Here is a 26,934-nt window from a genome sequence, read left to right as displayed (position 1 = left end):
TCTTCACTGTGTGCTTGGAAGGCTCAGATAGGTCTCTTCCTGGTGACTGTCAAACACAGGCAAGACAGGTTCTGAGGAGGGTGCTGGTGCAACACTATGAAGATAAATAATAGGCCAGTATCCAGGCAGCATGATGTGGTGAGAGAGGGGGGCCCTCTGAGTCAGAGAGATCTCAGTTCAGTCACTTCTGTGGCCTTGGCCACTGAGCCTCAATTCCCTCATCTGTTACATGAGGTTGAAGACAGTGCCCATCTCCAAGGAATATGGGCGACTACACCTGAGCTAGTGTCCAGCCTGCATCCAGGTGTCTTTTAGTGACATCTCACCTATTGTGAGCAGATGATGACTCAGGACGATGCCATGCAGCCTAGCAGGGTGGAGCCAAGAGCCGATGTGCAAAGACTACGCTCCCTCAGTCCCTTTCCTCTGATGCCTACTGGCTGGCTTTTTGTTTCTTCTTTTCTGTGACAACTATTTGAGTAAGTCGCCTCAGGCTTTTTCTGTGGAGTCACAAATTACAAAATGAGCAAAGCTTTTCGAGGTCATCAGTTGCCTGAAGCTGTAGACGACCAATCTCTGTAATCACAGCAGGAAGTTCCTGGGGAGATTCAAGGCAGTATGGACTCAACCAGCGAGGATGGAAGACAGAGAGGAGACTGCTCTGAGACTGCTTTTGAAAATGGTCTCCTACCAGGCACGGTGGCTCACGCCTGTAATCCCAGCACTTTGGGAGGCCGAGGCAGGTAGATCACCTGAGGTCGGGAGCTCGAGACCAGCCTGACCAACATGGTGAATCCCCATCTCTACTAAAAATACAAAATTATCCAGGCATGATGGTGCATGCCTGTAATCCCAGCTACTCGGGAGGCTGAGGCAAGAGAATCACTTGAACCTGGGAGGTGGAGGTTGTGGCAAGCCGAGATTGTGCCATTGCACTCCAGCCTGGGCAACAAGAGTGAAACTCTGTCTAAAATAAATAAATAAAGTAAATAAGTACGTAAATAAATAAATAAAAGGAAATGGTCTCCTTCAGAAAGGATTCATTCTGGGATGGGACATTCACACAGAATTGATCTTCCTGTATCTCAGGAGCTGATTCTGCTCAAAACCTAGGAGAGATGTGGCCCTAACCCATTGGGTATCTATCTTTTCTGTGACACAGATAATCTACACTTCTCTCTGAAAAGCTGAGAAATAAAAATCCTTCCACTGACCAAAGGCTTTGTTTTGTAAAATAGCTCAAAGCAGATCAAACCAGTCAGTCCCAATTTTGTGCGCGATTAAACACAAGATTTGCCCATTGCTAATTTTTCGCCTGTCATCTGACAGAACTATAAGCTCTTTGAGGGATGAGCCATTTCTTAATTGTGCAATTAAATCCTCCTAACTGCACAGCTGGCTTCTGAAATATGGTTGGAGAGATTCAATTAGAGACCTATATCTAAAAGATCTAAGTCTGTAATTGCTCCCTGTGGGAAGGTGGCACCAGGGGCACATCACCTCCACCCAAAGGCATGCCCAGGACAGCTTAAAATTTACATCTGATAAGAAGCGATCAGCATAGGTGAAACTGCTGATCATCGAGAAGTGGAAGGCAGGAAAGGAGTGGCCTGCACTTTTATAATTGATTATCCGTAGCTATCGTTTATCACTGGTGCATGGGCTGATCCAAACGGATACAGAGATCTGGCATTCATTTCCAAAAGCAATGCAAGGATTGGAAGCATAAAAGTTCTTTTTCTAATTTTTCTGACAACAGACTTGGCAGGCTGGCAGTCCAAGTCTGAAGACACCTATATCTACTTGACTGCTTAAGAAAGAAACCTGGGAGCCATGCTGGGTGTGCCTCACCCTCCCCATATGTGCCCAGCAGCTATACATCCAGAAAGTGTATTGCGTCTGTCTGCTTTTCTCCATCACCCTGATCATACCCCAATCCAAGCAACCATGCCTTGTACCTGAATGACTGTCACATCCTCCTCACTGGAATCCCTGCTTTTACTCTTGTCCCCACCTGTCTCCTCTCATTATAGCAGTTAGGTGGTTTCTTAAAGCACGAATACAATTTCATTATCTCCCCTCCTGGGCAAAGTTACCCTCTCCCCCATCCTGACAGTGGTCTGGTCCTCTGACCTCACCTCCTTCCGCTCTCTGCTTCCACAGGGCCAGGCTGCTCTGGACCTGCCACCCTTCTCTTCCTCTGCCCGGAAGGTCACATATGGCTGCCTCCTGCATCCGAGTGGTCTTGGCTGACTGTTCTCTCCCTGAAGATGTCCCCTCTGAAAACCGTATCTAAGCAGAAGCTCCCTATTTTTCTCTGTTTTTGAGTCCTTCTGTTTTCTTTTTGTCACTGTCATCAGTTTGAGGGCATACACTTATCTCTGTGTTGACTTGTTCATTGTCCATTGTCACTAGACTGGAGGTGCCACTGAGGAAGGAACCACATCTCTATCTGTATCCCCAGGAAGTAGCACAGTGCCTGACATATAGTAAGCACCCAATAAATATTTGTGCAATAAAGGAAGGAATGAAGCTGTGTTCTTGGGGGATGACACAGCCATGGGACTGAATCTGTGTCTTAGTGGAGTCTACTTCTGCCCATGCTTGGATGCTTGGGAAAGGGGTGGTTACCTGGTATCTGGTGGGCTTGCTGAAAGTGTTATTTGCTGTCAGGTTTTCAGAATTCCTCATGCCAGCCTGGTAGCGAGTCTTCTGGATAAAACAAACAAACCCACACATATCACACACAAAAACATACATGCATCCCTACATATCTTGTAGGACTTGAACAGTATCCACATACGGGGCTGTCTCAGTGAGGCAGCTTCTGAAAGCTGATTGACCCGGTGCTGCTTGGCTTCCTAGAACATTGTTTCTAGGACCTTTAGCTCTGTAGGATGTTAATAAGGGTTACAGAATATTGTTTAGTCAACTTGGTTGGAAAGCACTGAGTTAAGGTTAGATGGATGTCTTTTCTCCAGGGGTTTTAACATACTAATAAACACTGAGAATCCCCAGGAGAGCCAGAGAGTGGGAAGGAAACCTTTTTCTCAGAGATCATTTTCCAGACACTTTCTGAGAAAAGCTGTTCTATTTCCAAGTCCACTAAGGTGTTCCCTTCACTGGGGTCACGGCTTAGCCAGGCAGCTTGCTAAGTCCCCAGCAGGGCACCTCTCCAAGGGGTTGCAAGGAGAAAGGGGGGTATCACAGTAGCCTCTGCTGGCATTGGAGCTTTCAGATGTGTCCAGGCAGACTCTACAGAGTACCGGCCCTCCCAGCCCCTGACCCCCCTTGCATGGGGTGGGGGAGGGCAGCCATATGACTCAAACACACTCCACTTGCCCGCCCCCTCCTGCTGCCTTCTCCAGCCCCATAAACCACAGGCTACCTACCTTGAATTTGGAATTCAGCATGCCCATTTCAAGGTCATTTTCACAGCTTTTGGCCTTAGATTTGCAGAGTTTTATGAGGCACATCTTGATTCTCATTATGAGATAATAAAATGATTTAGGACTTGGCACTAGATTAAAAGGAGCAGGTAGAGTTCTTCCTTCATCAAAGTAAGACAGCCAGAGTTTTGCTCGGGCGAATTTCCATTCCACATCTGCATCCTCCTGTGGAACAAGGGAAACAACAACACACCCTCGAAGGCCGCGATTTAACAACGGAGCCCATCCTGAGGAGCGGAGACACAGCCTACACATTCGGAGAGCAGACTTCTAAGCAGGACTCTGGTGCGTCTACAGATGGCACAGAGAAGGGGAGTTTACTCTCACTAAAGCCATGCACAATGGTCACTCTTTCCGCCTCTGTCCTTCGGACTCATGACTGAGAAGCCTCGACCAGTTCATACTAACCACCCCTGTTCTACACTGGGTACTTCTACCAACATTCTCCACATGCAGCTAGCCAAAGAACTTTTCTCACCGCCACTTAATCTGGCTAGTCATTAATTTTTATAGCTCTGCTAGCTGATTCACCAGCCACCACGGCGTTACTGTATTTGTTAACCTCTAAAGAAGTGCTGCTCACTAGAAATATATTGTGAGCCAAAAAGATGAGCCACATAGGTAAGTTTCAATTTTCTACTAGCTCCATTCTAAAAAGTAAAATCGAACAGGTGAAATTAATTTTAGTAATATAGTATATTTAATGCAGTAGATCAAAAATATCATTTCAACATGTAAGCATTATAAAACAATATTAAGATAGCTTACCTTACTGTTTTCATACTAAGTCTTCAAACTCCAGTGTGAATTTTATCCTTACAGCACATCTATTTGGACCAGCCACTTTTTTTTTTTTTTTTTTTTTTGAGATGGAGTCTCATTCTGTCGCTCAGGCTAGAGTGCAGTGGCGCGACCTCGGCTCACTGCCAGCTCCGCCTCCTGGATTCACGCCATCTCCTGCCTCAGTCTCCTAAATAGCTGGGACTAAAGGCACCCGCCACCATGCCCTGCTAATTTTTTGTGTTTTTATTACGGATGGGGTTTCACTGTGTTAGCCAGGATGGTCTCGATCTCCTGACCTTGTGATCTGGCTGCCTCGGCCTCCCAAAGTGCTGGGATTACAGGCGTGAGCCACCACGCCCGGCTGGACCAGCCACATTTTAAGTGCTTGATAGGCATATGTGGTTAGTGGCTACCACATTGGACAGCACAGTATATTTCTTATTGGTCAGAGTGCTGCCAGGGAGGATGTTTATAGATCTTACATATGTAATTCAAGGGGAGCAAAGCCTGAGTGTAGTTTGTAGGAGGGGATCCAGCTGTGTTCTCTTCTGGGGCAGTGGGGTTAGACTTAAACCCAGGTTCTGTTCCTTCAGACCTTGTGTCAATGCCAGAATGCTGAGTGGGTCCCCGAGAGGAGCAGGTGTATTTTGTCTAGACAGGTTCCTCGAATCTCTGTCCTAGGAGGGCAGTTTGAGACCAGAAAAGAGGTGTGGGGTTTGTAAACAGATGGACCTGGGCTCAAAATCCCTTATTAGCTGTGTAACTTTAGCTGAGTGTCTTGAGCTTATGGAGATAAAACTGCTTCCCTCACATAGCCCTGAGATCAGTAGTGCGTATGTGCTCCCTGGGCAGTGGGTTCCTCTTTCCACAGACAGTGACTACACTCTGAGGGGCTGTGAACCCAGCAAGGGCCCAGGAGAGGCTGCTGGGATATACCACAAGAGTACGGGGTTATAACCAGCAGGTTTGACCACTTTGCTTTTGTTGAGGATCGACACTGGGCCTGGTTCACTTGGGGACATCCTACAAGGATCTTTTAGGTTGGAAGCTTTGTGAGGGCAGGGCTCACTCCTGGTCTCGCTGTACAGGACAGTTGTAACAGGGACACCCATCCTGAGAGGAAGTGTGGTATAGTGCAAAGTGCATGGGTTCTGTGGCCTGTGTGGGTTTAAATCCTGGCTCTGCTCCTTACTATCTATGCAACCATGGCAGGTGACTGATCACTCTGGGCCTTAGTTTCCTCATCTGTAACATAAGCATAGCAATACCTATCGAATAGGCTGAGAGGATTAAAGGAGTTAATGCGTAGACGACATTGAACAGTGCCAGACACTTAGTAAGCCCTCAACAAATGTGATTTTCATCTCCATAGCCTAGCATAGGCCTAGCAGTCAACCTTCAGTCCCTTAGCATTGATGAAGCACCTGCTATGCACCTGGTATGTGCTAGGGAGGCCCTGGGCATGACAATCCATGCGGTGGTGGAACACACAGTCTGGCCAATGATGTGAGCCCAGCAAGGGCCCAGGAGAGGCCCACAAGAGTACAGGGTTATAATCAGCTGTTCAACAGCTAGTTAGTTAGTCTTTTACCTATTGTTGTACCCAGAGCTGGAGGAGGGTCTAGGTACTGAGGCCACTGACCCAGTCTGGGGGTCAGGGAAAACTGGCTGGTGTTTGGGTTCAGATCCGAGGAGTGAGCAGTCCTCAACAAGGTCAAGGGTGGGTGGGGTGGGGGGTAGAGAATTTGTAAGAATTAACTCGTGGAAGAGGCAGTGAGAAGTGTAAATAACTTGAGGATGCTGGCAGTAAGGAACAAGGGAGAAAGAGGTTGGGAGCTGGAAAGTAAGATAGAGGGAGGATTTTTCATAGTTCTTTTTTCTTTTCTTTTTTTTAAGATCAAGAGACTTATTTAAATGCTGACAGGAAGGATTAGGTAGCAAGAGAGGGGTGAAGACACAGGCAGGCAGGGTGCCATGCAGTGGCAGCGGCTGGGGAGGCGGGTTGAGCAGAATGGAGCAGGGCAGAGCTCTCTGCTGGAGAAGGCTGTGCTGCCTGCAGAGGCAGGGGGCTGGGGTGGGGGGAGTTGAATGGAGGGGCAGGCGCAGGTGAGTTGTGGATTTGGACAGCAGGGGCTTAAGATCTACTGAGCCAATAAATTAGTGTTCTCATGGAAGGGTTTACAAATATTTGCATCATGAAAACTACATGTGATCATGAACGCCTGGCATTTTCCAGTGGTACCTTCCATGGTCCAGTAAGAGAGGTGAGAACATGTGCCCTCACCTGCCCCAGAAGTCCAGAGCCCAGAGGGGAGTTGTGGGGCTGTAATACACTCTCTGCATGTCGGGGCCCCTTTCCGTGGTGGGATAACTTGGCATCACATGCCGTGGGCTTGCCTGCTCCTGCCCTCAGCTAGTGGGCATCCCTCACAGCCAACCGCGAGGTTTCCCATGCTACTGTCATTTCAGCCAAAGCATTACATGCCTGTTAGGATATGGCAGACTGCCGGGGAGAGTGGCGCAGAGACCTGCAGTTTTTCCAGGCACCATCTGGTTTTCTCTTACACCGGGGGAAACTGAGGCCCAGAAGGGCAGGAAGGACTAGTGGACAAGAGCTCATTATCCACACTGGTGACTAAGTATGTAAAATGGTTTAAAAATATATGTGTTGTTTGTCCATCCACGATGTGCTGTATTTTTCTGGAGGGCAACAGCTGAGGCTTCATGGCCAGGCTCACCTCTTCCTCTCACCTCTTGCCTTTTTTCCTCGCTCAATCTACGCTCTTGCAGCGCTGAGCATACCACACTGCTTCACCCCTCCCTGCCTTGGTTCATGTGCTCCCTACTGTATAGAGTACTCTTTTTCGGGGAGGGTAACATAGACTAAATTGTGCCCCCTAAAATTCCTATGTAGAAGCCCTAACCCCCATTAAGTTAGAAGGTGACTATATTTGGAGATGGAGCCTTTAAAGGGTGACTGAGGTTAAATGAGGTGACGAGGGTGGGGCCCTCTTTTTGGACTGGTGGCAAGGGTGTGTGAGGACACGGCAAGAAGGTGGACATCTGCAAGCTGAGCAGAGAGGCTCAGAAGGAGCCAACCCTGCTGATGTTGATCTTGGACTTGTGATCTCTAGAACTGTGAGGGAAGAAACTCCTAATGTTTAAGCCACACAGTCTGTGGTATGTTTTAGGAAAGCCCTAGCAAGTTAATACACAGGGATCTTTACTTTTTTCTGTATAAGAAGTACATAAACATTGTTTCTTATACTTTAAGGACAGAGGTGCCCCAGGAAATGTGAAAGTCCCAATTCAGATCTTCTCTCTCCTTTCATTCCCTCCCCCAGAGGAGGCCTGGTCAAGAGCACTGTCGCCTCCTTGGAGTTCCTTTCTATATGTTTACATTTGTAGTGTTATGCAGATTAGATTCCCTTATATGTATTTTTCTACAACTTGCATTTTTTCACTTAATAATGTATTAGGGATTTTCCCATGTCAGTACAAAACGGTCTTTCTCATGGTCGATGTACAGTATCCTACACCTTATTCTAAAGTGTGACTACATCACAGTTTATTTAAACATTCTCCTATCAATGGACTATTTCCAGGTTTTTCCTTTAACGAACATCTGTGTAAAATCATATTGGATCTATTCCCAGAATTGGAATTGTTGTGTCAATAGGTCAGTGCTTTTTATTTTGTTTTAACTTTAGCTCATTTATTTAATCTTATAGTAGGTAAAACAACAATATGATTTATAAAGGACAAAAAGTATAAAGAGAAGGAATTCCACCCACCATGCCTCCCACTCCCACCTCTCAACAGGCACGCCGTGGTGTCCTTCTTGTGGACCTTTCAGAGGTTTGTTCTTTCCATATGCTTATACAATCACAAATGAATCACATTCCCTTTTCTTTCTCTCTTACACAAGAGAAAGCCCACTATATTCATTGTTCTGGAACTTGATTTTTATCTCCTGCCACTGTAACTTGAAAGTCTTTCCCCATCAGCATCTAGAGAACATATTTATCCTTCTTAAAATAGAATTGCACAGCATCCCATTTTTCAGATGCATCATAGTCTATTTAATTAGATTCCTATTAATGCTCATTTAGTTTGTTTTTAATTTCTTGCTATTCTAAACAAAGCTGCAATCAATAGCTTATGGCTCATGCCTTTTAGATTTTCATAAATTGCCTCCTGATACATTCTCTCAACCCCGTTGTCTGTCAGGCAAAATTGTTCTCATTTTAAATGGCCTTCCAGCATCACCTCTGGAAGCTTCCCCCACAGTCAATCTCTGTCTCTGTCCCCACACCACCCCCTACAACCTGACTGCACTGGCCCCAGGGCATTGGAATTTGTTGATCACCCTGTATGATCTCCTCGCTGGACTATGAGTTTCTCTAGGCAGGAACTGTGTCTTAGTCATCTTGGTATCACCAGTGCCTAGTGCAGATTTGGCTTACAGTAGGTACTTAATAAATAACATGTGAGAGGCAAAAGGGGCTGGGGGGGCTGAAAGACAGTCATTCTGATTGATTGCCATTGTCATCTGCACGATGTCCTGAGAAGACAAGTTTAAAAGAGAGAAGACTCATGACTCCAGTTCTTTCTACTCTCGCTGGGCCTCATGGTGGTAGCAGCAAGGCCATGGGGCAGACTGACCAGAAGTATTTCTAGAAGCAATCCAGGAAGAATGCCTGTTATTTGGTGTTCTGGCTACACATTTAACAACCATGGCCTTCTAACATCATTCCCCTCATTGCTGAAAACAGCAATGTAAATAGATGAGGGACAGCGAGCATTTTCGGTGACCTGGCCTTACCTCAATTTCCTGATAGGAGTTGTTGATCATGGCTATTAGCATGTTGAGCAACACTACCACCATGGTGACGTTATAAACGCCGTAGAGAACGTAGCCGATGTTCTCGATGAATTTGTGGTCGTATTTCAGCACCACTGAGATTACTTCAGATAAGCCGAATATGGACCAAAATAAAGTTTTAAAACTTTCTTCAACCCTGCAAAGAAACAGACAGTCCTTTCATGTAGTTTGCATCAGCTTAAATTTTATTTATTCATTTATTTTGAGACAGGGTCTCACTCTGTCACCCAGGCTGGAGTGCAGTGACTCAATCATGGCTCAATCCAGCCCTGACCTCCTGGACTCAAGCATCCTCCTGCCTCAGCCTCCTGTGTAGCTGAGACTACAGCTGTGCACCACCACACCTGGCTAATTGTTTTATTTTTTGTAGAGATGGGATCCCACTATGTTGCCCAGGCTGGTCTTAAACTCCTGGGCTCAAGGTATCATCCCACCTTAGCCTCCCAAAGTGCTGGGATGACAGATGTAAGCCACTGCATCTGGCCAGCTTGAACTTTTAAAATGAAAGTTGCCATTGGTCAGGCTTTACCTTGGAGTGCTCAGTTATCCTGGAGTGGGGCTGGGCTGGTTGGTGGCGCCTGCATTCTGAGATAATGTGACATTCATATTTCTAAGAAGACTTTGAAAGAATATTAAAAATGGCAGGCTATTTTTTATTCAATCCATTTATCAGGACTCCTGGTTGTGGTATCACTTTTCTCTTACTGTAATTAACTTAAACATTTAAAATTAAACACCTGGGTAAATGTTTGTTCTTGTGCATTATGAGCTCCAGAAAGTACACTCTTCCTTCCATTAAGCCCTAACCATTTCTTCTCAGACTCCACAGCCCACGTGAAGGGGAGTGATGGCAGATACCTGGAAAGTGGGCAGTGTCCACACAGCAGGATGGCGTCCCTGGAGTTTGACACTTCTAGGCACTCAACACAGAGCAGCTAACTTAAGCCTCATGAGCAGCTCTGGGTGGGCTCTCATATGACCTCCATGACACAGAGCTGAGGCTACCCACATGTATTAAGTTTTCTAAACTGGGGCTGAATTATCAAGAATGAGAGTGGAGATTCTGGTGTGCCCACATGGTTCAAAATCACCAGGTGACTGCCCAAACCTCACCTTACGGCTCACTTAGGTTAGATGCTGCACGTGTCTTGAGGGCAGTTCAGGTTAGACTCGGCTTTAAGGACACTGCTCTTTGGCCCTTTTGAGACTACAAAGTAACTGAAATACAGCAGTATTATGAATAAGACCCAAGTGCATTTCATAGTCCATACTCTATGGCCATGACCCTGCATCAGGTTGATGACCTGGGATTGAATAAGAAAGCTGGATTTTGGTTGGGAGGTTTAGACCATGCAAGTGTATCTGGTAACTTCTGAATGGTTAAGCGTAGTTCTTTTAGTTTTCATCCAGATTTTTGGTACCACTATGAGAAAGCACTTTTTTTTTTCCTCTTTAACATTTCAGGTTTTCAACACTCACCCACAAATGGCCAGGATTAGCTAGATCTTTAAAAATATCAGCATTTCTCAAGGATTGGTATTTATTTGACAAGATGTACAAAAATACTGGTACTCGTCACTTGGGCTAAAAATCCAACTCTTGACTCGCATGAATTTACAGCTCTCCTGAGTGTGATTGTGTGTGGGGTGTGTATGTGTGTGTGTGTGCATGTGTGTGTGTCTACCCAGTTGTTTGGCTCATTCCCTATGCACACCCTTCAGAGTCTGGAAAACTGATATTTGAAGTGGGATTGTATTGTCAGTGTTTGTTTTTGGTTTCTTTTAAAACTGTGAGTTTGAAACATTGAATTCATTTTAGCATTAGTGAGAAATAATTTAGTTGGGGGTTTAGAAGCAACAACAGGGTATTAAGCCTTTATAGCAGAGCTCCAGCTCCTGGTGCTATTCTGGAAAGGAGGAGAACTGTTTTTCTCATGTGAAATGCAGCATTTTGTGTGAAAAGATGTCATCCACCCTGTGTTGTGATTCACTGCAGTACTGTGTCCCATTATGAAGCAATCTTTCAGTTATCACACTTGTGGAAGGGAACAGTGACAGACAGATTCCAAAACCAACAGATGAACCCTAAATTCCAAACTGGAAGGTGACAGTAGGTCATGATCTCTCTTAGAGTTGCTCCCTTCCTGGCAGGATCAGGTGAAAACTGGAGAACACAGTGTCTGAGGGGGAGGCTGGGCAGATAAGGGCTGATCTTGGATTACACACTTGCCATGGACCAACCAAGGAATGGATCATACTTGCCATAGAGAGAGGTTTTACCCAAATTCATCTTCCCTTTCTTACCTTGGAACAACCCAGAAACCTTTGGCTGACACAAATGAAGCGAGCAATTACAGAACACATCCAGGGAAAACCCTCTGAATTTCTACTAGGGAAAGTGGGCCTACATTCAGCTTCCATTTTTTTCTCATTTACATCTTGCCATAAATTTTGCCACTGAGCCCTGATTTATCCTTGGTGCCTTGTCTTAGGTATTGTGTCAATAATCTGAATAAACAGGCCTGGCTTATTAAGCAGTATGTGTTCCAGCAAGGTAATATTTACAAATCTCGAGGCTTTGCCTTTGTCCCTCCTTTACCTGACCCCCACAGCTCAGGACAATTAACCTGGCCTGGAATGCTGATCTGTTCAATTTGTTGTCTGTCTTCCAGACAATCTTCAGTACCGCACATCTGTTTTATTTCTATTCTGTAGTTGAAGGAGTAACTCCTGGACTTGGATTTGGCCATTTCTCCAGGAGGCTCTACAAGACGCCCAAACTCACTGGGACTGCCAGAGTGGGAGCCACGCCTCCAGAGCAACAACCAGCTGCATCTGTCTGGGCAGGACAGGGTCTTAGACAAACTATGCATTTCTTTTCTTTTCTTTTTTCTGAGACAGAGTTTCACTCTTGTCACCCAGACTGGAGTGCAGTGGTGCAATCTCAGCTCACTGCGAGCTCCACCCCCTGGGTTTAAGCGATTCTCCTGCCTGAACCTTCAGAGTAGCTGGGATTACAGGTGCGCGCCACCATGCCCAGCTAATTTTTGTATTTTTAGTAGATACGGGGTTTCACCATGTTGACCAGGCTGTTCTTGAACTCCTGACCTCGTGATCTGCCCGCCTCAGCCTCCCAAGGTGCTGGGATTACAGGCGTGAGCCACCGTGTCTGACCCTAAACTATGCATTTCTAATGATCTCTTCTAAGCTGTTAAGGGAGAACATCTATGGCCCTTGCTTTCTCTTTTCATGGAGCAAAATTAATGAGGTAATAAAATCTTCTTTTAAAGACAGGTGGGCCTATTGGCTTGACTCACCCAGTATGGCTAGATTCACCATTTGAGGCTCTAGGGTCTTTCATTTGTACATATATGTTCTTGTCATGAAGACAAGTGAACTAACTGAATGGATTAATTATGTTGCTGTTTTTTTTTTCTAATTGTTGTTGTTAGAGGGCACCTTATGGGCTGAGTTATGTCCAATTATCTGGGCTAAACTGTAAGCAATACAATCTTTTATCCATAGTTCAAACCATATAACTAAATAACTTCTGAATGGAATGGAAGAGTTAAATGTAAAAAAAAAATTACATGGTAAAAACACTAGAATAAAGTATTGGTGAGAATTTATTACATAATTTTGGGCTGGGGGAAGTTTCAGAAACTACAAAGTTTGAGAGATTTGACCACACAAAACTTTACTTGTACATATGAAAAACATAATAAGTAAAAACATAAGGCAAAAGACTGAGAAAAGAATTGGTATTTGCAAACGTAAGACAAACAATGGATGATATCCTTACACAAAGAGCTGATAAATCAATATGAAAATGACAGACATCTGGTAGGAAAAAAAGGAAAAAATCTTCAGTGAAAACTTGATGCTTTTTATGGTGATTAGAGCTCTACAATGAACTTAAGATGCCATGTTGTGTTATCTTCCAACTTAACATGTGGTAGGAAATGAATGAAACTTGACCTCACCACCCTGAGTGGGAAAAGACTTGTGTTGCTTTGACCTTGGGCACACATAGTAATATATTCTCAGAGAGAAGGCTGGCATTGGAATGAGTCAATAGTAAATCACTTATCCTAAGGGCTCAGGTATTGGAGCTGGCCCTAATGCCCTATGAGGTTATGAGGCTCTCTGAGTTATATATTAATCATCATCCACAATTTTCATGAGCTCTGGAACCCAGGGGATGGGGTAGAAAGCCAGTCATTTGGGAGAAATGGGGCTGGCTTTCAGGAAGAAAATATCTTGGAATTAGGCTGGTTGCTATTTGCCATAAAGCTAGTTGTCTCACAGAAAGCCCCACTGTGAACTAGCTGGTCTTAAGACTAGATTTGAGGTTCTTTACTGATAGCAATGGCAACTACTGGCTCTACATCCTCTTTCCATCCACCCTAGCTAGCTATAGAGTTTGCCACAGATTCCTTCAACTGTGTCAATCACAGGAGATGACACGGAGCTGGAGGAGTGAGAAGATTCAGGGTGCATGCCTGGGTTCAAATCTCAGCAATGCCTTATAGTGGCTGTATGAGCTTGGGCATGGGACAAAGCCTGTTTGAGTCTCAGTTTACCCAACTAGGAAATTGGCATCATGATGCTTCTATTGTTCAGTTGATATGAAGATTAAATGGGCAACCTATGCGAAATATGAAGTCCAATAAATAGCAGCTATTATTTTGATTCATGTATTTATTGAATTGACTATGTGCCAGGCACCATACCAGGTGATGAGGATTCACAGGTGCCCAGATCAAATGTGTTTCTGTCCTTTTGGAGGTCCCAGTCTAAAAGCAAGCCCAGTAAGATAAAAGAATGCTATGAGACTGTAAGCAGGGAGGCTCGGTTTGCCTCTGCCCTTCCCAGCATACATACAGCCCCTCAGCCCCTCAGGTGCTTCCACACAGGGCTGAATGGAGTCAATAATTCAGCTGCTTGTTTTCTGAACAAGCCTCATTTTTCTTCTAATCTTCAAAGATCATCACAGACCTTTGATTTCATGCAAATACTCTTTCTGATTATTCCAGCCATGCTGTCTTTTTATATTTGACTCTGGGCCTGCAGTGGAAGGGACTGAAGTTAGTCAATAGGCCACCCCAGCATAAGAAGCACTCCTAATGAAGTAAAGGAGGAAAAGTGCCTGTGAGTGATGTTGAATAGGCCACGATTCACCCTTCTCTGGGGGAGAATGTGGGTGTGTGGGAAGGTTGGGGCTGATTTGTCATGCAGAAAGCAGGGATGAGGTAAGCAGTTCTCCATCAGGTCTGTCTCGCCTGGATAGCAGGACTTTAATAACAGGTTGCCTGAAGAGGCAGTTGTATACAGGCCTCAGAGAACAAACTGATCAACAAGGAGAGGGTTTGGGGTGACAGGAAAATTGCTGCTTCTTCAGACTGCCATATCTCTCTCCTCAGTGCCAGGACTCCTAGCCCCTACCACTGAATACTTCAGTTCAGTTACCTACTCAAATCAGCACATAGCAGGCTAAAATTAAGCAGGAGGATCAGCCTTTAATTGAAAAAGGCTGTTTCCCAAGCTCAGCAGACAATAGCTGGCACTCTGCTAGAGTTCTGCTGAAGGAGAATAATGCTCACCTGTCATCCAAGCTGGGCTGATGGAGGAAGGTGTTTGGAATGGATAAAGATCTTCTCAGAGGCTGTGTTTCTCTAATACTCAGACCCAGAGACTAAAGCAGTTGGACCAGGTTTAAGGATGGTTAAATGCCTGAGAAAATCTGAACTCATCCCCTCCTTGGCCCTGCAAAGTTCTGTCCTCCAAATAACCTCTGAGTTCTACCTTAGGTCCTAAATAAGGAGTTTGATTTAGACAGTCTAGAAGTAGAAGAGTCTGGGGCCACAGAACTGATGCCAAAGAACTGGGATATGTAAAGCCTGTGGGGCCTAGATTTATTTATACTGAGGGGTTTCACTGTATCCCGTGCAGCCTGGGAACTCTTTGAGGGAAGAAGCTGTGTTTTTTTCATCTTCGAAACTGCAAACCTCATCAGAGCCTGGCACACAGGAGGCATTCAACAAATTCAAAGTCTGCTGAATGAACGAATGAATGAATCCCTAATGCACATTTTGACTTCCTGTTCCCTGATCCTAGTGTTGAGTCCAGGTGATGATGAAACAATCGAGGTGCAAGTTCTGACTCCAGGCAAACCTGGTTTGAGTATATGCTTTTGGCCAAATAGCCTAGTCTTTCTGCACTGCTTCGTTCCTGGCTGTAAAATGGGAAAACAGTAATCTCCACTTTATAGAATTGTTGTGAGGAATTGAATGAGTTAATGGAATGCTTGTGAAATGCATAAATTACTGCCTGGCACATACTAATTGCTCAATTAATGTTACTAATTTTATTCCTAGTATTCGTTTTTTACACAATCTGCATCAACTGCAATAGGCTCCAATATCTGGCTGAAATACTATGGAGTCCGGTGATTAATTCTCAGAAAAGTCCTTGAAAAACAGAAATCAGATCTTGCCCCTCTCCGTTCGTGGCTTTCCCTGTGGCTGACAAAGCCCATCATCACCCAGCGCAGGCCCTCGAGGCCCTGTGTAGTCAGGTTCCTCCCGCCTCCTGGAGCCCGAGGCTGGCTCTCCCTGCAGTCACTGCACTCTGCCTGGGTGCACTGGCTGAGCTCTTTCTTGGAATGTCTTCCCCTCTCTCTGTGCCTGGCTGCTCCTCCTCATTTTCTCATTGAGGCTTCAGGCTCAGTCAGCATGCGCTCCACGAGACCTTCTTTGACCACCTGTCTGAAGGAGGCCCTCCCTCATGACTCTTCTGTACAGTGTCTTACTTCTCTGGCTCCCGGCACTTAATCTATTACTATCTTACTTGCCTATTTGTTTATCTTTTTGCCTCTTTCTTCTCTGAAATGTGAGCTCCATGCTGAGAGGCCCTGCTGACCTTCGCCACTCTGTCCTCAGTGCTCAGAATAGTGTCCAGCTTGTAGTTGGGGGAAGTGGGGGCGGGTCAGTGAACATTTTTGTCAATGGACAATGGAATGCTGGGCAACCGAGGCAGAAGGTGATCTGGCACTTGGCCTTACCCACCTTGCCTCAGACCTGCCCCTGCTGGTAACATCTCGAGCTAACCCTGGACACTGCAGTTTCCTGCCACTGTCACTTTGAGGAATGGCAGTTTAAACCATATTATCATCCTAGAACTGAATTTTAGCGCATAAAAAGGTAGGACCCTCTCCCCTGTCAGACAGTAACCATCAGCCTGAGAAGCAGATGGAGGGCCCCGGGCAGTGCCTGAGAGGGTGCCATGAAGCCAGCATCCCCAGGAGCACATTTTCTGTGTGTCATCAGGTCTTTTTCCTCAAAACTTGGTGGCTCTCAGACTGTTCCAGGGGCTCACAGGTCCCAGGCTTTTAGAATCCATGTCACAAATAAACATGAGAAGAAATGTATCCATAAACATTTTATGATAGAATGTCTGTTGTAACAACTCTTCTAAAGTAGTCCAGGAAAAGATCTACATTTTAATCACTTGTTGGAGAGTTATACAAAGAAAAAGACCTTATATTAGACCCAAACGATCTTTTTTTGACACATAAAGGTCATTTCCAGGTCCCCAGCCTCTCTGAGCCTGAACTGGGCCCCACACTGACCTCAGCTGCCTTCTCCGTCAAGCCTTAGAACTTTTCTGTGGTGGTTTCTCCATCTGAAAGTGGGTTTAGTAAGCTCTCTCATCCCCCCAAACACCCTATGCCTAACTTGCATTAATTAATTAATTAAATTTTGAGATGGGATCTCAATCTGTTGTCCAGGCTGGTCTCGAATTCCTGGGCTCAAGCCATCCACCCACCTCGGCCTCCCAAAGTGTTGGGGTTACAGGCGTGGGCCACCGTGCCCAGCTGGTCCTGACTTGAATTTATAACATGAAAGGTGGAGATTGTAACTTTCACAATGTAATAAAGTCTGATGGTGAAACAGCCTGTGGAGCTTCTGGATCAGAGATGCCCATATTTCAACACTGACCCAGGATCCTGGGAAAAACGGGTCCTTCACAAAGCCCATTAGGCTGATGCCATTCCTTGTTCCCCATCTGCAAACACGTTCAGCACACTCTGCACAGGGAAACTGGCAGTAGACCAAGCTCCTAGGGTGCCTCAGGGTGACCCCTCCCTGGATTTCTCTCAATATGTCATTGGTTCTGATGAGTTTTACAACATACTTCAGCCTGGGAAGCCTCAGCAGGATCCCCTTTGAAGCCAGAGCCTGCCACTCTACCCCTTGCCCCGCTTCTCCATCCCACTACTCCCTGCATGCAGCAGTGCACCCTCTCTCACGGGGCTCCTGCCAGAGCCTCCCAGGGGATCTAGCTCAGCTCCTTTTGTGGCTGCCTTTCTTTCATGTTCCTGTCTTTCAGAACATTTTATTGATGTGTCAACATGCCCTCATTCCTGTGATTATTTGATTAATATCTATCTTCTCAACCAGTCTGCAAGTTTCATGAGGGGAGGGGCCACATCTGCTTTTGCTCACAGTAGAATCCCAGCACCCAGCTTAGGCCTCCATTCTCACCCCTTCCAACCTACCCTTCATGCAGTTGCCACAGCACTTTTCCCGAAAGCAGACCCAATTACATCTTCCTCCTTTTACAAAGGACTTAGCGGAGACTCTAACACTCTATCAGGACTTACGAAGTGCTTCACAATCTAGCTCCTACCTGATGCTCTGATTTAATCTTCTGCTGTCTACCCAAATGCCTTCCTACATGAAGCTCTCCAAAAATGCCTTGCACAGGCCAGAGTGCCCTTCCAGTCATCCTCCCAAACTCTCTGTTTAGGGCCACACCTTCCAGGAAGCCTTCTCTGACTGCCAGGCAGGGCTTAGTACTTCCTCCTCCCTGTGCTACTCAAGTACCCTTTGATGATGATCATATGGGATCACAGCTGTTGCTTTCTGCCCCCTGCAGAATCCCCACTCATCCATGAGTTTCCTAGGGACAGAATTGTCTTATTAATCTCTATGGCCTCAGGGACAAATACCACTTGGCATAGAGTAGTTGCTCCATACATGTTTGTCAAATGAGGGAGCTCACTTTGGAATAGAAACCTGTTTTTTCCAGGGGAGAATCACAGTCTGCATATTAGAGCTAAGATATGTAGAATCAGCAGGTTCTCAATGGTAATCAAAATCTGAGTTAGAACGCTCTTCTTCAGAATTTACTACCATAGGAGAGCAACTCAACTTTTAGAGTCTTAGCATCCATCTCAAAGTGTAGGCCCTAGTGTGAGTGATAGAAATTTTAGGCCAAAGGTGGAGGATGGGCTTGGAGTCATGCGAATTTGGATTCAGATTCTCTTACTGGCTCTATGATTTTCGGCAAGTCTGGTACCTCTCTGAGCCTCAGTTTCCTGTAGTAGTATTTGTGTTATTCCACTGTAGATTAAATGAGAAAGCAGGTGCATATTTGTCATGAGTTGGTCAACAATTTGATATTTTGTATTATTATTATTCCTGTTCTTTACTGGCTCAAAAGGATCATCTGAAGCCTCAATTTCAGTTCTAAGCCGAGTATGTGAAGCTCAGCCTCGAGGCTGGGACAGTCCATGGCAGGTGGGGGTGTGTGGGCAGAGTCTTAAGGATCCTCTCCCTCAACTGCAGTTCCCATGGCTGGAAGGGGAATCTGGCTTCTGCATGGCAAGGACAAGCTGGGTGGGGCTGAATCAGTGCCTCCTGAATCCCTCCCTTATAAAGTATGGAAATTTCCCATAAGTGTCATGGAAAATAGAAGTTTCTAATTTTGCCTAGCATTGCTGAAGCTACTTCCATTAAAATGACTCCTGGGGAGACAGAACAACCTTAATAGAGGTATTATTTTGATTAGAAAACTCTCAACCCAGCTATGCTATGAAGCTAACTTCACAACAGCCTATAGAAAAGATGAGTTGAGATGATCTTTTGAGAAACAGAACCCACATTTAGTCTCCAATCAGGATTAAGTCTGGAAGGCCAAGTTCACCCAAAGGGGAGACAGGGGCCCACCATGGGTTGTGTTAGAGCATCCTTCACTTCCTACTCTGGACCACCTCATTGCCTCTGGCCCCTCCTATTCTCTGTGTAGCTCTCCCATCACAGTCACCAGCTACGGTACAAGAAAGGCTCTCTTTCTCTCTCTTTCTTTCTTTCTCTTTATTCCCTCCTTCCCTCCTTCCTTCCCTCCTTCCTTCCTTCCTTCCTCCCTCCCTCCCTTCCTTTTTTTGAGACATAGTCTTTGTCACCCAGGCTGCAGTGCACTGGCACAATCTCAGCTCGCTGCAACCTAAGCCTCCCACATTCAAGCGATTCTGATTCTCCTGCCTCAACCTTCCACTTGGAAAGGTTGAGGAAAGCTGAGAAAACAGGCGCGAACCACTACGCCCGGCTAAGTTTTGTACTTTTAGTAGAGATGCGGTTTTGCCATGTTAGCCAGGCTGGTCTCAAACTCCTGACCTCAAGTGATCCACCTGCCTTGGCCTTCCAAAGTGCTGGGATTATAGGTGTGAGCCACCGCGCCCAGCCTAGGTACCCTTTTTCTATGCATTGTCATTCAGCTGTATTTCATATATGAACCATGGACCTTTTATTTCTTTTTTTGTAACCCTGTAACCAGAGTGCTGGGACCCCAAGAGTTCCATACAACATAAGCAGAAGGTCTTCACTTTATGGAATACGTGCATTTCAGCAAAGTTGGCTATAAAACAAACCTCCAAAAGGCAAATCCTATTTGTCTACTGACTTCTATGATAAGGTTAAAAATATGTCCCCAATCACAAAATTCCTAACAGTCTGAACTGAGAACTTTTCTTAAAGACTTTATCAAAGGAAGTGTGTTCTCAGGCGATTTTTCTCTCCACTTCCTTACCCATGTCTTGGGATACTTCGATTTTGTACTCTGAGAGCATAAACCTTGTCTGAACACTTTTTCTTCCTCGCCTGTGGTCATTTGCAGTTTCTAATAGAAGTGGCTTGGAGATAATGAGTTGCCAGCAGGTGTACTATCTGTCATGCCCAGACAGGCCCCAGCTCACCAACCAGTGACCCATGCTCCTCCCCTCAGGCTAGCACTGGACACAGAAGTGGCTATGAAAAACAACCCAGACCTTTCAGAAAATTCTTGGTTCTGAAGCGAAAGGAGGCTGAAAAATTGGGAACTACTCACAGGATCGGACTCTGGGGCTTGCTCCCACTGGATCTGGCTACCTCTTCAGTAGCTTGTGCTTAAAAAAAAAAATGCCTGCATAGAGCCTGAAATCCTACTAATAAGATACTCACTTAACAAGCTCCTTGTTTTTGAAGTACACAGAGCTGAGGGTGACTTCCATCTCCCTATTGGCGCAATGATGAGGTTGGATCAGATGAGCATTTCTCACACTGTGGTCCTAGACCAGCTGTACCAGAATCCTCCAGGGGCTTGTTAATGCTGATTTCTGGGTCCCACCCAGAACTACTGCAATTAGACTCTCTAAGAGGAAGAGCCTGGGAAGTCCCACGTTCAGCCACCTCCCCAGGTGAATCTGATGTGGTTTGAGAACCACTGATCTGTTAAAGCTGCTCATACTGTGTATTTATTCACACCTTGGGCTAAACCAATTTAATCCATCCATTTTCTTCTAGCCTCTTCATTGAGGTCTGCCAGATGGAGAAAATGAGAATTTGGGAGTGGCTGGAGGGGGGCGGTATGTGATTTTAGAACTGGAATACACCGGGAGATAGGGCAGGGCTTGGTTGAGGGTTGAGGGCTGCAGTTGGTAGAGAAGTCTTTCTTCTTTTCTTTCCCTTTGTCTTAGAATGCCTGCCCTACCTCTTCCCCTTGGGACAGTGCTACAACATGGTGAGACTGGTTTTTGTGAGCTGGCCTGGGACTGCACCCCTAGGGTGAGCAGAGCTCATATGAAAAAGCTCCCTGTAGGTTCCTAACAGCTCACTTTTGAAGTGGACTCCTGAATAGTCTTTAGAGACTCCAACTGCCCTTGGACATGGCAGGAATGGGGTTGGGGGGAGGTCAAGAGTGGGGCTGGGGGGATACCTGCAGTGTGCTCCAACCCAAATTTCCCTTCTGTAAGACTGGGTCTGCTGAGTCTATAGAAACAGATGAGAGGACTCCTGCCTTACCCTACAAGCTCAAAATTCCACAGAGAACAGGCCACTCACCTGTGGGTAGGTCAAAGGGAAGATCGTGAGCTGGGCAGGGTGGCCTGGGGATGGGCAGCTCTGGAGCAAACATTCGCCTGAGTGAGGTTGTTTGACTTCATCATCAGCATGGCTGGCACTCAGAACAGCTTTGAGTTTCCTAAGACACGAGTCTCATTTATCCTCACATGACTTTTTTTTTTTTTTTTAATTAACAAAGAAGATCTCTTGGGGGTGACATGCTCCAGAGAGCAGTCAAAAAGTAAAAGATGACATTTACAAAAATCCATTCTTTTCTCTCTCCACTTCACTGCTCTATTGACTGTTTTCCTGTTCAATCAAATCCTATTCACAGCTACACATCCCATTTCAGGAACTGCCAAGGCGATAAATCTCCTGTCCTTTCTTCACTGTGCTTGCTGCCTCCCCACCTTTTCTCCTCTTCCCTATCCTGGAAGGCCTGGGGTCCTCTTGGTTGGATCCCTCGTGTCTAGGAAATCTTCATTCAGTTTGCCTTTACCCATGACTCTTCCTAATCCCAAAGACCCCCAACCCAGGCCACCTGCCTTCCTCCCTCTATGGATTAGCTGTGCTGCATCTAGTTGAGAATTGTGGCCAGGTCAGCCCTACTCTAAAGTCATAATCTCTCTCTCTCTCTCTCTCTCTCTCTCTCTCTCTCTTTCGCCCTCCCCTCCCCTCCCTCCCTCCATCCCTCCCTCCCTTCCTTCTTTCCTTCCTTCCTCTCCCTCCTCCTCCTCTTCCTCCTTTTTTCTTTAATGAGGTTTCACTGTATTGCCCAGGCTGGTCCCAAACTCTTGGGGATCCTCCCACCTCGGCCTCCCAGTGTTGGGATTATAGACATGGGCCACCACACCTGGCCCCTTTGTCATTTTCCTGTGTGTCATGGCACTGATCTTCTGAGGGAGTAAGGGACTGTGGACTGGTGATACAGGCTTTCTGTAGAGGGGGAAGAGGGATTGCACAGAATACTCTGGGCAGTAGGAACAGGACAGAAGCCCACATTGTCAAATGCCCAGTCTACTGTTTATTTCACTACCTTGACTCTGGCTTCCTTTCTCCTGTTTATTCCCTCATTTTTGTTCATAAAGCATTTAATGAGCAAACAACCTTTGCAAGGCACCCATACTAGGCTAGAAACACAGGAGGGACACCAGGGTCTGACCACAGAGAGTAAGAACCTTCGTTTATTGGCTGACATCCTCTCCATGTTCAGTAGCAATGCATCCCACGTGGAATGGATACATTTAGTTTTACCTTTAGCAGATCTAGAGCAAATTTGCTTTTGGGTGATTGAAACTTATGCTATTCCTTCATCAGTTAATCACTAAGTATCAGAGTGATATAAAGTAGTCCAGCTAATTCAACAATGTGCTGGGCCTGTGCTGGTGGACAGTGTGTAAGCTAGGCCACTGCCCAGAAAGGGTGCTATAGATCAATTCAGTACTCAGGTGTCTTTTCTTGCAATTTATTCTCCCCTGAGGATAAATTATTCACCATCTCCATTATCATTGTTACTATTTATTGAAGGCTTATTTTATGCCAAGTATTGCATTTGATCATATTTCTTCTTATTGAATCCATACAACAATCCTGTGAAATTGGCTCTCATAGTATTCTCATTTCAGAGCTGGGGAAATTGAGGCCTAGGGGATTTAAGCACTTGCCCAAGGCCACAAAGTCAGTAAGAGGCCGAGCTCAGACTGAAACCTAGTCTGTTTGTCCATGGGGTACCGAGGTTCCAACATAGCCTGTGGGCTGAGGAGCAGAGCCAAGCCCCTCTCAGGTGCATTTATCAGCACTGGGCCTGGCACCTATTCTCTGTGACACACAAACTACTTCTTTGCTTCAGGGAGTAACAGCTTCTATGGTTCAGCAGCACCAGAGTTCCACTCTTTTAGGTAGTTTCAGCTGGGTGGGGTAGCGCAGTTCATGATTCTGAGCGGAGTGGCACAGAGTTCATTGTACTTGGTTCTTAGAGACATGTATCTTACCTTAATGGGTGATTTCTCCAGAAGAGTAAGATGAGGCCCTGCAGCAACCTGGAAATTGCTTAGGAAGTCTGAGTGGCAGGGCTCAGAGCTATTTCCACTAGCTGGAAAACACATTCTAGGCCACTCAGGGCTTCCTGGGGACAAGTTTCAGGAAGTGGTTAGTCCCTTTGATCCTGGCTGCTGTGCTGGGATTCCACAAGGCTGAAAACCTGACTATCCTCCTTTCAAGATTTTGGGCAAGAGCTTGGTGAAGGCAAGGAGAAGTTCTGGAGCTGAGTGGGTCTGGGGCAGGACATGGACTGGAAACACTTCTGTGTTTCAGGCACTTTATGTAAACATCCTCATTTATCCACAAAGTTATTTGTGAATAAGGTGGGAAATCTTATTTTCATTTTATAGACAAGGACACAGAGACTCAGATAAATCAAATGACTTAAGTTCACCGGCCAGAATATACCTGCATCAGGAAGTATATTCAAGTCTTCCACACTCTTCCACTCGACCCTTCTCGGTGCTGCTGATGGCTGGCGCTCCAGGAGACTACCTGGCATCCTGCCCCGCCCCCACCTCCAAGGGAGGAACTTTGGATCTTTGTGGACACAGGCTGAGAGAGCTCCATCACCACTTCCACCGTGGGGGGATGGGCATGCCACTGTGTTACTCTGCCTGCTTTCTGGAGCACCCCCAGCAGCTACTTCTGGATCCCAATTTCAGCGTCTTGCCTCATGCTCAGGCTGCATGCCTCCTGCCTCTCTCACATGGGCCTTCCTTCCTGCTGCAGAGGCACATGATACTGCAGGATTTGCTGGTGCCCACGCACAAGAGCTGGCTTGCCCAGCCAGTCATGGAGGTCTGCTCACAGACCTGCCTCCCATGCTGTGTGGATATGGCTTCCCCAGGGCTGCCCGGGAAGTGTAGGTGTAGGTGAGTTAATGTCCTATGGAGTGGCTAATGAGAGACAGCAGATGGGACTGATCTGGATGATAAATTCTCTATTTCTCAGCCTGATGGGCTATTCTGAGATGTGGTATTTCCAGATAGTCCTCCTGGAGAGGTCCATCATGCCCAGGCTGTGTATTCTGGTGGATGGTGGCCAGGGCAGCTGCCTGGATCTGCTTTCCCCATCCTCACTTCACACACCTCTCATGCAGCAACACCTTGTACTTGCTTTGCCTCCTCCCATTCTTCACTTTCCTTTTTCCTTCAGTCTTATTTCCCTGAGATCGCAACTCCCTTGCTCTAATAAAGTGTTAGCATGCAAGTTTTACCCAGAGTTCTATTTTCTAGGTAACACAGGCTAAGACAATAATAATAGTAATAATATTTTTTACCATGTTTTGAGAGTTTACCATGTGAGTTACATCATCTCACTGAATCCTTGCACGATCCCTATGAAGAGGGTACTGTTATTATCACCATTTTAAAAATGAGAAAATGAAGTCTCAGAAATGTTAACCCATTTCCCCTTTGCCCCAAGAATACTCGCCAGCATGCTTGCTGCTGCATCGTTTAGCCTGAGATAACTCATGGATTGCAGTCCTAACTGCCTCCAAAGTTTACCACAAAATATCTTGCTTTTATTATTTTCACATCACTCTAGTATATAAACTTTGGAAACCAAAGACAACATTCTATTAATGGCATTCTGTTTTTAGTAGTGGTCTTTCCATTTATGCAGTACAGTAATTCCTGATTGTTGAAAATGTCAAATCCTAGAAAATGTAGCATTCCTACAGGTATTTTTTTTTTTTCTAAATGGGAACATACTCTTGGACACATGGAATGTAAGTGGCAAAGTGAGGATTTAACTCAACTCTTCTGTTCAACTCTAGAACCTGAACTGTAAGCCACCCTTGAATAAAGTTGCCTTTAACCTTGAGAAATAGCAAGGAAACAGCAGTCTCTGCAAGAAGTCACCTTCAGGAGACTCCCAAAGATTCCCAGGAAGCCCAGGGTAAACCTCAAGGGAAAGCCCTCGGATACTCACGTTGTAAACGCTGGGTTGTATTTGGCACCTCGGTAGTAAGAGTACAGGTTGAACATCCCAATCATGAAGGCCACAAATACCATGATGAAAATGACCATGAACTTGAAGATATCTTTCACAGTTCTCCCTAGGGAGATCTGCAGGGGCCCAAAACTCTCGTTGGCTGGCAGGATGTATGCAATGCGAGAGAAGCTCAGCACGACGGCTATCGCATAGAGCCCTTCTGATATGATCTGAGGGTCTGAAGGCCACCACTTGTCCCTGGCTAAAAGAAAACAATCTGGGTTACTCATTAAGCCACAGGATCTATTCTAGAAGAGAAAGCAGTTAGGCATCTTTAGAGGTCTCCAACTGTATCATTTTCCATTCTTGTCCTTGTCCTTAAATTAATCCCAATACCCAGAAGTTGGACCCTCCCTCTTGGAATGTGCTGGACCATCTGCCTGGAACACTCTTCTCTCACTTCGAGGTATGATTCATTCCAAATCCTCCTCTAAGATTCTGCTCAGGCATCACCTCTTTCAGGAAGCCTTCTGTGATCCCTCTTACCCCCACCACAGGCTGGGCAGGTTCCCAGTTTCCGTCTGTGCTCTCATGGTATGCTGTGCACCCTCCATGTCTTCGCACTCACCGGGCCACTTGCTATTGTCTCCCTCACCAGTGTTTAGCTCCATGCTCAGGAGCTGTCCCACTCACTGGGGAGGCAGGCGAGGAGAGAGATGGGCAAGAGCATGGACTTGGAGTCAGACAGCCCTGAGACTGAATGTGGCCCATCCACCTACTGGCCACGTGCCTCTGAGAGACAATTAACTAACATTTTGAGCTTTGTTTTCCTCATCTCAAATTATGGATAATATCCATCTCACAGGACTGTGGAGAGGATGAAATGAAATCACACATGTAAAGTGCTCAGCACAGGGTCTGGCACACAGCAGGTATGGATAAATGTTTGTCAAATGACTGGATAAACTTTTAACCACATGTTTAGACCAGGCACAGGTCAGAACAAATAAGCTCACATGGGGTCCAGGAATCTAAAGGATCTTGCCTGAGAAAATACTCTTGGGTTTTGTTTCCCAGGTACACTGTGTGCTGGGATATTTGCTCCTTGATTAAGCTAAGTCCCCAGAAGTGGTGACCAGTCAGGCAGGTTTGCCACGACAGCCCTGTTCCAGGTAGGCAAGGGTCCTAGGACTGATCCTGAGCTGGGAAGGCTCTGCTTGTGGTCACTGTGACCACAAGGACCTGAGCTGCCCTATGGGTATTTCTGCAGCAGAGCAAACCTGCAAAGTGTTCCTATTGCAGTTCTAATGGTACAAGGAGCAGCATCTGTCATGAATCAGCTGTCTATTATATGTCAGTGATTCTCAAGTGAGGGCAGCACTTTCTCGTGGAGGATGTGTTGGGGTGTCTCTGGTTGTCACAGTGACTGAATAGGAGTACTACTGGGATGCTAATGTCCTGCAATGCCCTGGACAGATCTGTACCATGAAAACTGCCCTGCTGGAAAAGCTAATAGTGTCCCCATTGAGAAACGGTGAGTGAAACATTAATTGAGAAATATTGAGAAACCTAAATTAGCACTTACACTTACATTAGCTGTAATTTTCACAACAGCCCTGTAGAGTAGATATCATTATTGCCATTTTTAAGATTGGATTTAGGGTATGGGGTCCTTT

The 26,934-nt window shown here is 45.8% G+C and overlaps 1 protein-coding gene across 2 annotated transcripts in view; it reads right to left on the bottom strand.

Moving 5' to 3' along the window:
• Positions 1–26,934, bottom strand: part of LOC105467107 (transient receptor potential cation channel subfamily C member 7) — a 141,124-nt gene that overhangs the window by 9,890 nt on the left and 104,300 nt on the right. For both annotated transcript variants that reach the window (XM_011716484.2, XM_011716485.3), the window contains 4 exons: positions 25,256–25,520; positions 9,058–9,253; positions 3,393–3,614; positions 2,632–2,712 (listed from right to left, as the gene is read on the bottom strand). In XM_011716484.2, coding sequence (XP_011714786.2) covers positions 2,632–2,712; positions 3,393–3,614; positions 9,058–9,253; positions 25,256–25,520 — 764 coding nt within the window. The remainder of the gene's footprint in view (positions 1–2,631; positions 2,713–3,392; positions 3,615–9,057; positions 9,254–25,255; positions 25,521–26,934) is intronic.

Source organism: Macaca nemestrina, chromosome 6, assembly GCF_043159975.1.
Source record: "Macaca nemestrina isolate mMacNem1 chromosome 6, mMacNem.hap1, whole genome shotgun sequence".
In the NCBI taxonomy this organism is placed as follows: Eukaryota; Metazoa; Chordata; class Mammalia; order Primates; family Cercopithecidae; genus Macaca; species Macaca nemestrina.
The sequence above is the reverse complement of the archived record's forward strand: the minus strand, read 5'-3'. Positions and strand labels throughout refer to the sequence as shown.